At 45.1% G+C, this 13,810-nt stretch overlaps 1 protein-coding gene across 1 annotated transcript in view; it reads right to left on the reverse strand.

Annotated features, from left to right (window-relative positions):
• Window positions 1-13,810, reverse strand: part of CPNE2 (copine 2) — a 148,691-nt gene that overhangs the window by 21,747 nt on the left and 113,134 nt on the right. Inside the window, exons 9-11 of the mRNA XM_055000585.1 lie at window positions 11,852-11,938; window positions 8,408-8,467; window positions 2,270-2,403 (exon numbers count right to left, since the gene is read on the reverse strand). Of these exons, the coding sequence (XP_054856560.1) occupies window positions 2,270-2,403; window positions 8,408-8,467; window positions 11,852-11,938 (281 nt within the window). The remainder of the gene's footprint in view (window positions 1-2,269; window positions 2,404-8,407; window positions 8,468-11,851; window positions 11,939-13,810) is intronic.

Genomic DNA, 13,810 nt, shown 5'->3' on the forward strand with positions numbered 1-13,810 from the left:
CCAGAGGGCAGCGAGGAATGGAAATGGGCTGGAGCTGCCTTCCAGAGCCGGACTTGGACCTGGAGAGGATATAATGGACTGAAGTTTCCCTTCTGGCCCCTTCACACAGCTCCAGTGTATAGCAAAGTCATTATCCTGCCGGCGGCTCTGTCTTTTTAAACTACCCTTCCCGGATAACTTTATATCTCCCGACACGTGTAGAGAGATTCTTGTGTAGAGAGATTCTTAAAGGTGACCTTCTTATGCCTGAGCTGGCCTAGAGGCACAATCCAAAGGCCATGAGCCGAAGGAATCTTGGTCATTGCTTTTAGCCTGAGGGATGTGACCTGGATCTGTGGGGATAAGATTTGTTGGCAGAAAGACTTGTCCTGCATTTAGAGGCCCCCTCCCTCCCCTTCTCTCATGTGCGTGTTTACATTGCATTTTTGTATTGTAAACTGCTTTGATTCCCCATTGGGGAGAAAAGCAACATACAAATGATTCAAGAAATAAACTATTTATCCAGCTAATCTAGACAAAGACTTAAAAAGATACACAGGGTGCTGGCGCTCTGCTGCACTGAAGCTCTTCTCTGGTTTTTGAAAACCAATTATACATTTTGTTTCTCACTATCGTAAGAGCTAGAAAATGGGGGTGGGAAATCAGAAAAGGTTGTCAGAGATTCTTGGACTGTGCGCCAGATAACCCATTTGAAATGGAATACAAATACCCATGAATATCTTATATTGCATCTTCAAGATGGGTTTTTAATAGGTGTAAACTGGGGGGATTAAACTCGGCTGAAAAGCAAGGTATAACTCAAATGGATAAATAAATACACAGCTTTGTAAATAGCACTGATGGGCTGTCGACTATGATTAGGAGCAGCATGCAGAATTCGGTGGAGAATTGAGGAATATAAGGAGAGGCTTCCTGAATGAAAATAAGATCAATCTAGTCCAGCATTCCCTTGCCAAAGTAAGGGCACCATGTTTTTTCCAGCGGTGTTTCAGTATATTGCATCTGAACAGCGAGGGTTAGTTTATTTGTTTGTTTTTATTTTATTGAGAAAATTCATATGCTGCCTCTCCAGAGGTCTGCTTGGGGCAGCTGATGATTAAAACCAAACTGACATTGTGTTAAAACTATATAAAGCACTAACACCCATCAGCAATAAAACCAGCAACAGAACCATTATAAAGCAGATCTCAATACTAGAATCTTTAATTTCATGTCCGATGACAATGGATAATAATAACTGTGTGCTGTGAAGTCACAAGCGACTGATGGCAACAACCCCGGGACCATGGGTTTTCAAGGCAAGAGATAAGCAGAGGCAGTTTGCTGTCGCTTTCCTCCATATAGCAACCCGTTTTCCTTGGTGGTCTCCCATCCAAATATTAACCATGTCCGACACTGCTTAGCTTCCATGCTCTGACAAGATCAGGCTACTCTGGGCTATTAGGCTGCTAGGCTAGCCCAATCTCATCAGATCTCACAAGCTAAGTAGGTTCAAGTTCAAGTTCAAGTTAGCCTTTATTGGCATATAGCAGCAATTCAAGTTATCCACTTACAAAAAAGAAAGAACAAAGTTAAAACAATACTGCATTACAAATACATAAATACGTTTAGAGCTTATTTCCGTGATATCCTTTGACGCAACTTCAAAGCAGAATGGAGAAACTTAGCCACCAGAAGCTAAGTAATATCAGCCCAGGTTAATACTTGGATGTGAGACCACTAGAGATGGACATGAACAGGGAAAATGGTGGCTCACTACAGTTTGTGGTTCGTTGCAAACCACGGACCGGCATGAAATTGCCCGGTTCGCGAACCGGTTAGTGGTCCATCACTTCCATGGCAGCAAAAGGTCTGCAGAAAGCCCCTCCCCCTCCCCTCCATTGCATAAGAAACTGATTGATTGGTGCCAGGCTGTCTACAGTGACAAACCAAAAAAAGAACCAAACAAACTGCTCTAAAGTCACAGCAGTTCGTTGCAGTTCGTTAGAAAATGAGCTCCTACGAACCACCGGTTCACGAACCAAAAAAGGCCCGATTTGTGACGAACTTTGATTAATATTTTGGTTCGTGCCCATCTCGAGAGACCACCAAGGAAGTCCAGAGTCGCTACACAGAGGCAGGCAATGGCAAACCACCTCTGTTCATCTCGCGTTGAAAACATGATGAGGTCACTGGCTGCAACTGGATGGCAAACATACCCCCCAAATGGTTAAGACCTATTCCTTCATGGATTTACAAGGCTGGACCAAACAGGGGAAATGGAACATACGTGTCGTAGTCTTGTATGATCTGCCCCACAGCCCAAATGGCTGAAAGGTATTCATTTGTTCCCATGGGGTTGATGTAGTGTAAAGAGGTGGGGTCCCGAGGATTCCCGTTGGATGCTGTGAAGTCAATTCCGACCTGAAAAGAAAGATAAAAGCCACTCATATCAGCAGCCCATCTCTGGAGCAAGTGTTGTGGAACAGACAAAGTTATTTGGGGGAGCTGAAAGCTAGGCTGGGCATTACCAACTTGCTCAAAGTCACTCAGAAATAAAATCATAGCTGGAACTGGGATCTGAACATGGACATGTCACAGTAAACACAGAGGAAGTGTTTTCATTGCGGCAGAGTTGGTTCAAAAGGGCCAGTGCCGACCCGAGAGAACATATGCACATTTTAATTCCTAGAACAAGATCTCATTTTACTTAAAATCAATCGATACTTGCCGTAACTCCATAAAAGGTTCCCAACACATTTTACATGTATGCTCACATGCTCAATCCCCTTCAAATGGCCGTAACTGCTTGCAAAGCCCCTATCGATAATTTCTCAATATTATAAACACCCCATGATACTAATCAACAAATCAGCTAATGGCCCTCTGAAAAAAGTCTTCCTAAAACATTGTAGGCAGTTCCCAGAGGGATCAGGCCACATCTGAGCCAACGGTGATCCTTCCACCCCATGTGACAGGATGGTGAGAAACAGTGTTGGAAGAGAAGGTAGTGCAGAGGCTACGACCAAGAGAAGGTGGCCCTTCAGGAGGGTGGACCCCAGAACTTGAAGCGCGAGGAAGGTAAGAACCAGCATCTTAAACTGAGCCAGGGAACAGACAGGCAACCAGTGAAGTTGTTATATGTTCATACCGGTGTGCACCAGCTAAATAACAGGCTGTTGCATTTTGCATGAACTGAAGTTTCCAAGACCCTGGCATACTGACAAATCCAGTTCCTCAAGTTTCAGGGGAAAGATGTGACTGTGATGGATGCCTATTGGCTAGCTTCAGTAACATCATACACACAGAGAGAACATTTTGGCAAGTATTAAAAGAAAAACTTTGTATCTATTTTTGATGTAGAGGGATGGGAATATATACACTGATATGTATACAGACTAATTTAAAGTGTGTGTGTGTACATTGTCATTTTCACCTCTCTACAAAGAGCCCGAGATCGCTCAGAGGATCTTTGGGGAAATAAACCCTCTGTTTATTTCTTCTTTGCCTCCAGCCTGGAGGAGAAGGGGAATGGGAAATTAACAGACCCTCGGAGGAACTCTTTGTAGAGAGGTGAAAGTGACAAAGCCTTCTGCTCCTACATTTCCCAGCTAACATTGCATCTCTCTTCATCACTTGAGCATCCTCATGTAAGATGTCTCGTCTATAGAGACTCTGAGTTCTAGTATTATGGGAGAGGGAGAAAAAGTTCCCTCTCTCCACTCCATGCATAATTTTATAAACCTCTATCGTATCTTCTCTTCACTTTCTTTTATCTAGGTTGAGAAGTCACAGAATCTGTAGCCCTTCCTTGTAGAAACGGTGCCTCAACCCCCTAATCATCTCGGCTGATCTTCTTTCATACTTTTTCCAGCCCTGCAATATCCTTTTTTTGAGATACAGCAACCAGAATTGCACACAGTATTCCAAATGAGGCTGCACCATAGCTTTATACAAGGGCATGGCAATATCGGCTGCTTTATTTTCAGTCCCTTTCCTCATAATTCCTTGTAGACACTTCCTTGACTGGAGTCCATAGAGAGGTTGACAGTATCCATGCCTCCCTACCAAGTGCCTGTAAGGGATGCTTCCAAAATAGTAGTTTAATAGTTCAATCCCAATTCAGGCCCTGATAGAGAACAGTGTTTGGAAAACGTATTATATTTATTTTGTACATTTATATACTGCTTCTTCACTATGTTCTCAAGTCACAGCATCAACTGCTGCACACTGACCAAAGGGAAAACAAGGGCTATCGAGTTGGCCACTAGGGTGTTATTGCATGGCTCTCATACCTGCCACAGGCACTCCGGTTCTTTACTGGCTAAAGCTTTGGACAGATGATTCCTCACTTTTAGTACTTGCTTATTTAGCTGTCAAATAAACCATTATTCCCCTCTTTTGCGCCAGCAAGCCTTGATGCAATAGTTTGCCTGCGTGTGCAATGCACTTGTACTTATCCCTGTTTCTATGGCAACTCTTCCTCCCTTCCCCTTTGTGCCTCTGCAAACCAAAACAACAAACAACAATTCAGATGCTCAGTGTGTGCATGCGTGCGCAAATGTAGGCACAAAACCCTGTGTGCTGCATTCAGAAACAGAAGTTTGGGGCAACTGAGGGAGGGGAAACATCGCGCAAAACTCCTGTTACAAAGCACCAGATGTTTATTTTGTTTGTTTCTGGCACAAATCCCATAAATGGAACTAGCATGCAGTGAAAGCAGGAAGAGGGATGCAACGTCTCTTGCGGCATGCAAGTTACAAGTTTAGCAAACCTCCCAGGAGGAAACTGGCAGAAAAATTAATACAAGGCCTACCATGAACCAGAGAGTCCCCTGTGAAAAGAGTGAGAAGGATGATCTTCTTGTTGGGTCAAATCCAGCACTCATTTCCACAAGAAGCTGCTTCATACTGAATCAGACCATTGGTCCATCAATGGACCAAGCAACTCAAGCTGGCAGCAGCTCTGCAGGGTCTCCGGTACGGACCTGTCACATCACCCACTGCCTGGTCCTTTCCGACCGGAGATGCTGGGGACTGAACCTGGGACCTTCTGCATGCAAAACAGAGGCTCTTCCCATGAGCCACAGCCTCTCCACTTTCAAGATGTCAAACACGGCCAATTTATACTTACACAAAGTTATTGCTTCTCTTATCTTCAAAAATAAGTAATGCAAAAAGAAGTCAAGGGATATATTTACGGGTCTAATATCCCAAAGAGTTAGGGCCTTTCTGTTCTCTTGTTTTAGCACAGAGATACATTGCCTATTGCATGGTGTTCAAGCACTTGCTCTTGCAGTAGAATTTTGGTTTGGGGACAACGCCGGCATGCAGAAGCTGTGATGCTCCAAGGCAAACAGTCCACTGAAAGCTCAATAAAACTCCACTCCTTGCTGCCCGCCTACAAAAGGGATGCCGGCAGTGATTGCTAAGCTCCTGGCAAGCCACAAGCCAAGGCCAGTGGACTGCGCTCTGCTTGGCAGCTCATTTGTGTTGGTCTGGGAGATCAATTTCTAGACATCCAATGCAAAGTATCTTCCACATCAGAGAACAGGATTCTTCCTGCTGATGACAGGTATGGAGGATGGCATGGAGTTGTTTTCTATTGCCCCAGAAGGTCAGAACAGAACCGATGGGTTGAAATTATATCAAAAGAGTTTGGGCTAGACTTTAGGAAGACTTCACAACAGTTACAGCGGTCCCTCAGTGGAACAGGCTTTCTTGGGAGGTGGTGGGCTTTCCTTCTTTGGAGTTTTTTAAACAGAGGCTATATAGCTATCTGACAGCAGTGCTGATTCTGTGAACCTTGGCAGATCATGAGAGGGAGGGCAGGAAGGTTTACATCAGTGCTTAGTTCTCATGGGCCCTTCTTACATGCCCAGGGTAATGCCGATCGCCACTTTGGGGTCAGGAAGCAACTTTCCCCAGGCCAGCTCGGCTAGGGATCCTGACAGTGTTTTGCCATCTTCTGGGCATGGAGCAGGGGGCACTGGGGGTGTGGGGAGGGGAGATAGTTGTGAATTTCCTGCATTGTGCTGGAGAGTGGACTAGATGACCCTGGAGGTCCCAACCTTATGATTCTTTGACATAGCAATTGCAATGGTGGTTGGTGTGCAAAAGAGGGCCAAGAGTCCTCCTTAGAGCTCAATTTGATGAGATGAAGATCATGCATCATCCTCCATTCATAATATGCAAACTGGGGGCTCCATGCAGCCTCAATTTACCTCTGGGTCATGCAGGAAAGGGACAGGGGGATTTAATGCCTTCAATCTCAATTTTGCTGTTTGAAACTTGACTTCTTGCTGTGTTAGGATTTTGAAGGAGGGAAAAAGTGTTCTTTAAAAACAGGCATTCCTCCCCCACCCCCTTTAAAATGCTAATAACACAGAGCCATCATTCTAACAGCAAAATCAACTGGAGACTGAAGGATTAAAGCCTTTACTGCACGACCCTGAGACAAACTGAGGCTGCAGTTTGCATTTTATGGACAGGAGGTGCTAACCTTTGCCTAGTCTGTATGAGTCAGATGCTGTCTGCGATGCAAGGAGACAAAATGACAGGTTCAGTCTCCCGCTGAGAGATATTTTGTAACATTTTAAGAGTTTAAAAATATCCAGAAATGGCGTGGTTCTTTAATACATGAATCAAGCACTCAAAACTTACTTTTTTAAAAAAGTGAGAAAGATCAACGAGGCGATCCCCTCCTGTGTGGTGAAGCCTCATCTCTTCAAAACCTTTTATTTTATCAAAAGCTTTTATTGTATTGTGTGCAGTTCTTTGAAATCCCAGCAGCACATTTGCTGTGTGTGCGCGTTTTGTAAGACCTATTCTCCCCCGAACGCAGCTAAGACACACGCTCCCTGATTCACCTGATAAGAGAGTAAGAAGTGTATAGTGTGAGTTGAAAGACTACAGATTATGGGCAACATATGAGAGCTGCATATTTCAAGCAGGCAGAATCCACCGACACGTCCTCCTGCACAAGATTAGATGAACAGCATTTCCTGTTCGTTGCAAAGATTATGTAGGAAAACTTCAGGGTTTGTTAATTAGTGTGCGCATGGGGGAATGACATTTAGATTTTCCGTCTGAAGCACCAAAATCCTTCAGCCACCCCTTGCTGCACGTGTGCGGGACCTGCCTAACTAAGGCACGTTTAGTCATTTGCTCAAGTAATAAGGTCATCCAGGATTTATTCACAGTGTGCAAACGTGTGTGTGTGTGGGGGGGACATTCCTAAAATAATCAAGATTTATGAGGAAACTGATGACATAGTTGGACATGCTTCCCCTTTGGACTTTGGCAGTAAAATGGGGAAAGAAATTGCAGCAGCCTAAGAGGGGGGACTTGGGGGGGGCGTTTTCTGGAATACACACAATAGCTGGACTGATGTCATGAATAGTTTTACTCCATGCCTCATTTGCAATTGGAATAAGGGCTGAAAGGACACAGACTCTGAAATCTACAGTGTTTGCCTACGCAAAGGATCCGTAAATTCCTCCAGGTCACTGCCACATCGCTTCATATCCACAAATTATTCCTACTTGGGCAGGTGAATTCTGTTTGCGATTGGATTAAGTAGAACTGGTGGGTGAAATGAAGGCTCTGCATGGTATATATTCTCTTCCATTTATTCTCTAAATGGTACACAAGCCTCAATCCAAGTGAATAAAATAGCTGCATTCTAAAGCAATCGTATCACTGCACAAAACGGTAGATTTTAAACTGGTAACAGCAAGCAAACTACCCTTCAGGCAATTCAGAATTCACTGCCTCCAGTCTTCAGAAACCAGTGTTCTTCAGCCTGCAAAAGAGTTTTGCCAACCTCTAGGCGGTGGCTGGAGACTTCCCAAAATTACAACTGATCTCTAGGCTGCAGAGATCAGTTCTCCGGGAGAAAACGGCTGCCTGGGAGGGGCAATTCTAATGCACGATACTCCCCTCCCCAAACCCCACTCTTTCCAGGCTCCATCCCCAAATCTCCAGGAATTTTCCAACCCAGAGTTGGCAACCCTAACTTAGCTCCACCGTTTTTAAGGCAGAGCTCAGGACTGGCTGTGGCAGAGCTTCCACCACAGCCCCCCTGTTGTTTCTCCCCTTTCAAGTTGGAGCAAAGGAGGTTTTTCCTGAGAGCGCCTTGCATCATGCTCAGAAACCGCATCTGGAATCTCGCCCCTCCCCCGAAGCAGAAGCATGCTGTGTGGAAGAAGCCCCCCCCCCCAAAGCCTCAAGGGATAGAAACTGGGGAAAAGGACACTCAAGAAGTTAAGTGTGTGAAGGAGGCTTATTTCCGCCTGGTGGCTTAAACCAATTCCCACCCATTAAGCATCCCTAATGCTTGAATTATTATTGGGACTTTAACATAGCACCTCCCGCCCCCAATATCGTATTTATTACAGCTGAATGAATGAAAAAGGCAAAGTCCTTACCGTAAACATTAGCTGGCAGCCCCCAAGGATGTAGTCCAAGAAAGAGTAATCTCTGGTGATCTTCAAAAGGCATTTAAAGAGATGAGAAAGGGAGGGAGTAGGAGAGAAGATATGATTTCAATGTAAAGAGCAGGTTGCTTTTGCACAATGCTTGGAATTATTTGCACCCAGGACCACATTCAAAATGATGGTCTTCTTTTTGCCTGATTTTTGCCTTTCCCACAAAATCTGGGTAACTTATCGATTTTTGGAAGCAATGGCAAAGCAGTATGCCAAACATTGCCAGGGATCGTGTTTTGTAGAGACGTTGCTAGTGACCGCTGGTCACTTGCATCCACGAGGGGCTTTTTGATTTAGAAATGCAATAGAATTCCACCTAATGGAAGGCCTTGCAGGAAAAAAATATATTGATGCTAAAACAGCTACAAAGCTTGTTAACAGCCCTAGAACGGTTTAAAAACTAGACTTCAGCTCCAGAACCCCTGCACCATTATGGGTTTCTCTCCTCTCATTAGCAGGTTTTTTCCCCCTGGACTCCACTAGTCTCAGCTTACTAGGTCATCAAATCAGCCCCCAATGGTCAATTCCATCCTCCGGAAAAAAAAGGCAACAAGAACATTAAGGAAATCAGACTGCACCTCTTCGACTAATTATATTTTTAATTTGCAGAGCATGAACTCTGCCATTATTACCTACTTCATCAGAGGTGACTACAGCGGTTACCTGGGGAAATCAAGTTAATACAGTGTTTAGCAAGAGTTCTTGAAGGGACATTCATTAATAAGAATTGCACCCGGCTCGTCAATCACTCAGCAATTGACACCTGACGGAATGTCCGCAGGGGACCCCTGGCACAATCTTCCCCAGTGATAAATGGACTGCTCACAGGAAGCCCTAGTTAATTCTTACAGTCAGTTAGAAGTTAACTGGAAGTTAATGTAGGGTCAAAAAGTAGAAGACCCCAGGGCAAACCCAGCATGGTGTAGTGGTTAGAGTGTCTGAGTAGGATCTGGGAGACCCAGTTCAATCCCCACTTGGCCATGGAAGCCAGCTGGGCTAACCTACCTCACAGGGTTGTTGTGAGAATAAAATAAAAAGTGGAGAGAATGTTTTAAACCACTTTGGGGTCCCCCCTGGGGAGAAAGGTAGGGCATAAAAGAAGTAAGTAAATCTGCCCCTGTGGAAGGTGCCATTTGATTTTGGAACTGGATCTTGTTTTGAATTGTCTCCTTATTTTAACATCCCCTACACCTTTCCATTGAGTATATAAATTGGCCTGATGGATTTACACTCCAGTGCATCTGATGAAGTGAGCTCTGACTCATGAAAGCTTACGCTGGAATAAAGTTTATTAGTATTTAAGGTGCCTCCTGTTACTAACCCAGAGACAAAAATGGAGGAACAGAGATTTGGGTTAGGGGATTGGAGTCTTGAATTTAAAAGCCTGCAAAACCAAGCATTTTTCTTTGCCCATAGTTAGGATTTTCATAAACTTCTACCCATATCTTGGCATTCTGAGCTGGCATTTATAATTTAACCACAGAGCCAACGGATGAACAGTCTTAAGACATTCCAGAGCTCGGTCAGAGAGAGTCTGATGCATTTCAGTGTCCAGCTGCCCAAATACAGTACACGCACACAACTTTACTCAGGGCCAGTTCACACCTGAGTGAATATGACTCAATTCATGGAAACCTGATAACTGCATTGCTATTTAGCTGTGGTGTTCTGCCTGAGATAACCTATTTACAGAAGCAAACCACTCGAAGTTGCAAGAATCAAACACTGAGCATGCATGGACATATTGCAATCCCCGTTATGGCTCATGCAGCAAACTACGTTTAATGCAAATACAACATGCACCAAAAATCACCAGGGCTGTATCCTACTGCTCTGCTCAGCTAAACGTTTGAAATTCCCTTCTTTGAATTATTCACAGTTAAAAAAAAAAACCTTCTTATAGCACTTGAAAGATGCATTTATTGTGGCAGATTTTTTTCTGCTACAATAAACTTATTTGTCTTTAGAGGCTCATAAGATTCCTTGTCATCTTTGCTGTTGCAAACTAACACAGCTACCTTTGACTGCTTCCACACGGAGGCATGAAAATGCACCCTGGACACATCAGTTCCTGAGTCACTCATTGCTACTCCCCTCTTCTCCTGTCACACCTGTACAAAAGTGCACAACACTGGAACAACCTCCCTTAGACTTTCCCTTTCCCCACAGCTCAGCAGGGAAGGGAGGGAAAGACCTTTAAAGGATTAAATGGGGGAGGGGGAAGGGGAGGCATGTGGCATCACATTTTTTGAAAGAGGTGCTTAGTCCTGTCTCCAAAACGGCAAGGGGGGGGGTGTCCACAAGCACTCTGAGAGGAGCCCCCTTTGAACCAGGCCTGTTTCTCTCCAGCTCAAAGGGCAAATCCCTGGGAACACCAGAGGAGTTAGCCATGTTAGGCTGTAGTTGCAAAATAGTAAAAAGTCCAGTAGCACCTTTCAGACCAACCCACTTCATTGCAGCATCAGCTTTCAAGAACCACAGCTCTCTTTGTCAGATGCATCTGACGAAGAGAGCTGTGGTTCTCGAAAGCATATCCTACAAATAAGCTGGTTAGTCTTAAAGGTGCTACTGGACTTTTTACTATTTTGCAACTACAGCCTAACACGGCTACTGGTCTCTTTACTATCTGGGAACACCAGAAGTCATACTCAGGAGGAATATTCACATGGGCGTTCCCCTTTGATCGGCTTTCCTTGCAGGGAAAAACAACTGTGTGGAAGCAACCTTTTTGGAATCTGAGAATCTATTCAAGACACATGATAACACTTTTTGGAAGTTGCTGTCCGTATCACTAATTACAAGAGACTGACTGGGCCTTATGGACACCCTAAACTCAAAATGTGTTGTATTAAAAACTCACAACTGCTACTTCAGTCAAGAAAAAGCAGCTTTCCTTGCTGCAGAGAAGAGAGAAAAGAGGGCAAAGAGACTACACTTAACTCTTTCTTGATGACCAGGGCTTTTTCTCAGGGGGAATGCGGGGGAACGGAATTCCGGAACCTCTTGAAAATGGTCACATGGCTGGTGGCCCCGCCCCCTGATTTCCAGACAGAGGGGAGTTGAGATTGCCCTCGTGCGGAGGGCAATCTCAACTCCCCTCTGACTGGAGATCAGGGGGCGGGGCTACCAGCCATGTGACCATTTTCTCCGAGGGCAACCCACTGAGTTCCACCACCTCTTTTCCCAGAAAAAAGCCCTGTTGATGACCATTTCTCTGCTACAACCCCCACTCCCATAGCTAGAAACATGGCAAAAATCTTGCCCTGTCCAGCTTCCCTCCCTCTATTCTCCCCACCAAAGCTACTTTCCCCTACAAGAATCAACTGCCAGGATTTTAACTTACACGTTTGAGCAAAATCTTCAGAGTTTGCATTCATCACTTACTTTGCAGGATTTCACTATGATGATGCCGGAGTTCTTATAGCTCCGTTTCTTCTTCTGTTTTTTGGGGTTAATGCACTCAAATTCTACCTGTAAGACAGACAGATGGGAGTTAAATGCAAAGGCTTCCTGAAAACAAATTCTCCCTCTATGAAAGACGTGTAAGCGGTAGCAAAGTGCTTTGGCCCCTCATATCTGCAGGACAGCCTGTAGATATTGTTAGGTAAGTTAGGCTGAGATAAAGTGACTAGCAAGCTTCAGGCCAGAGCAGGGTTTTGAAACCAGGTCTCCCAGATCCTAGTCCAACATTGTATTGGCCTCAATTCCTTTCAAGGAGAGCCAATTAGATGCTAAGGCACTATCAACACATTACAAAGTCCTTGTGTTTGTTGGGGACCAACACGAAGACTTTGCATCACACATGCAACAGGAATTCTGTGCCTCCCAGATGCACTATCCTGTTTGTGACCACAGCACATTCAGAGAAGTGGCTGTAGCCTCCCTTCCTCAATTCTATTTTTGCACGTGCAAACCACCCCCCAGATCTGATATTGGCTCTGGGGTGAAAATCACATTATTTATGTGGCTTACACGTAAGTTTCACAACAGAGCCAACGTGGTTCCATAGGGCAGTTTGAGGACATGAAAATAGGAGCAGGAGAAGGTAGGGTTACCATTTCCACACTATCTGTGGGCTGACATTCCACCATCCCGTCCAATCAATTGAGCAGAAGGGCAGGGAGGAAGTCAATGATGTTCTAGAATCTTCCTAAACTCTATGGTTTTTACCACAGAGATCATGCCATCTTAGAGTGTTGGTGATGTCACTTCCAGGTTCCAGTGTTGGTGATATCATTTCCCATGCGCCCCCCCCCCCCGCAAGTCTCCCAGGAGTTCCAGGCATGCACTTGGTCACCCTAAGAGGATACAGCTGCTTCTTCTGGCATGCTGCAAAGTTTGCCAAGCATGGTCTGGCAACTAGTGGGAGTCAGAAGGGCGGGGACATGGGAGAGCACCAGTGACCAGGTAGGGTTTCCAGCTCCAAGTTGGGAAATTCCTGGAGATTTGGGGGGTGAATCCTGGAGAAGGCAGGCTTTGGGGAGGGAAAAGACCTCAGCATGGTATAATTCCATAGAGTCCACCCTCCAAAGCAGCCATTTTCTCCAGGGGAACCCATCTCTGTGGCCTGGAGACCAGTTGTAATTCCGGGAGATCTCCAGCTACCACCTGGAGGCTGGCAACCCTACTTCCAGGGAAAACCCAGCAGTGACATCATGCCTCTCTAGGAATGCCAGAATAGCTATGGTAAAAAAATAGAGTTTTCAGTGATTCCTAGAGACGACTAATACTGCTTCCGGGTTTTCCCTAGAAGTGATATCATGCCATAGGCCCGACGATGGATTTGTTTATTTTTCTCCCACCATAGCGGAAGACTTGGCCACCCGGGCATGCTGTGGCTGCAAACAGAAAAAAGCCATTGTGCGCTGGGAGGCACAAAACTCCCATTGAACATGTTGTACAGTCCTTGTGTCGTACCTCAACAAACACAAGGCCTGTGTAATGTGTACACGGAGCCTGATCAGGCAACAGCCCTACCCTGTTTGTTTTAGAAATGCTGCTCTCCCTTATGTGGTACAATTTGTCCCTGAGGGAAGCGTCTCTTGATACCTACCAAGCTGCTCTTCTGCCTGCTGTTTGCCTGACTGAGAGGAGCTTTATATTTGCACTGTAGGAGCGGCACGGAAATTTAAAAAAAACACCCTAAGAAATATTAGGCCTCTTCTAGCACACTTTCAGTAAACACGGGGCTGACAGAAGGCCTGAAAAACTAGAATGAGGAAGGGGGGAGGCGAGGCCAGTTCATTTGAGCAAAACTGTGTTGCTGGGGGCAGGGGGAGAGAGGGTTCTGCCTGCATCCAGGCCATCGAACTTGGAATTGCATCCTACAACAGGCTTTAGTGC

Source organism: Eublepharis macularius, chromosome 16 (genome assembly GCF_028583425.1).
Source record: "Eublepharis macularius isolate TG4126 chromosome 16, MPM_Emac_v1.0, whole genome shotgun sequence".
NCBI classification, from domain to species: domain Eukaryota; kingdom Metazoa; phylum Chordata; class Lepidosauria; order Squamata; family Eublepharidae; genus Eublepharis; species Eublepharis macularius.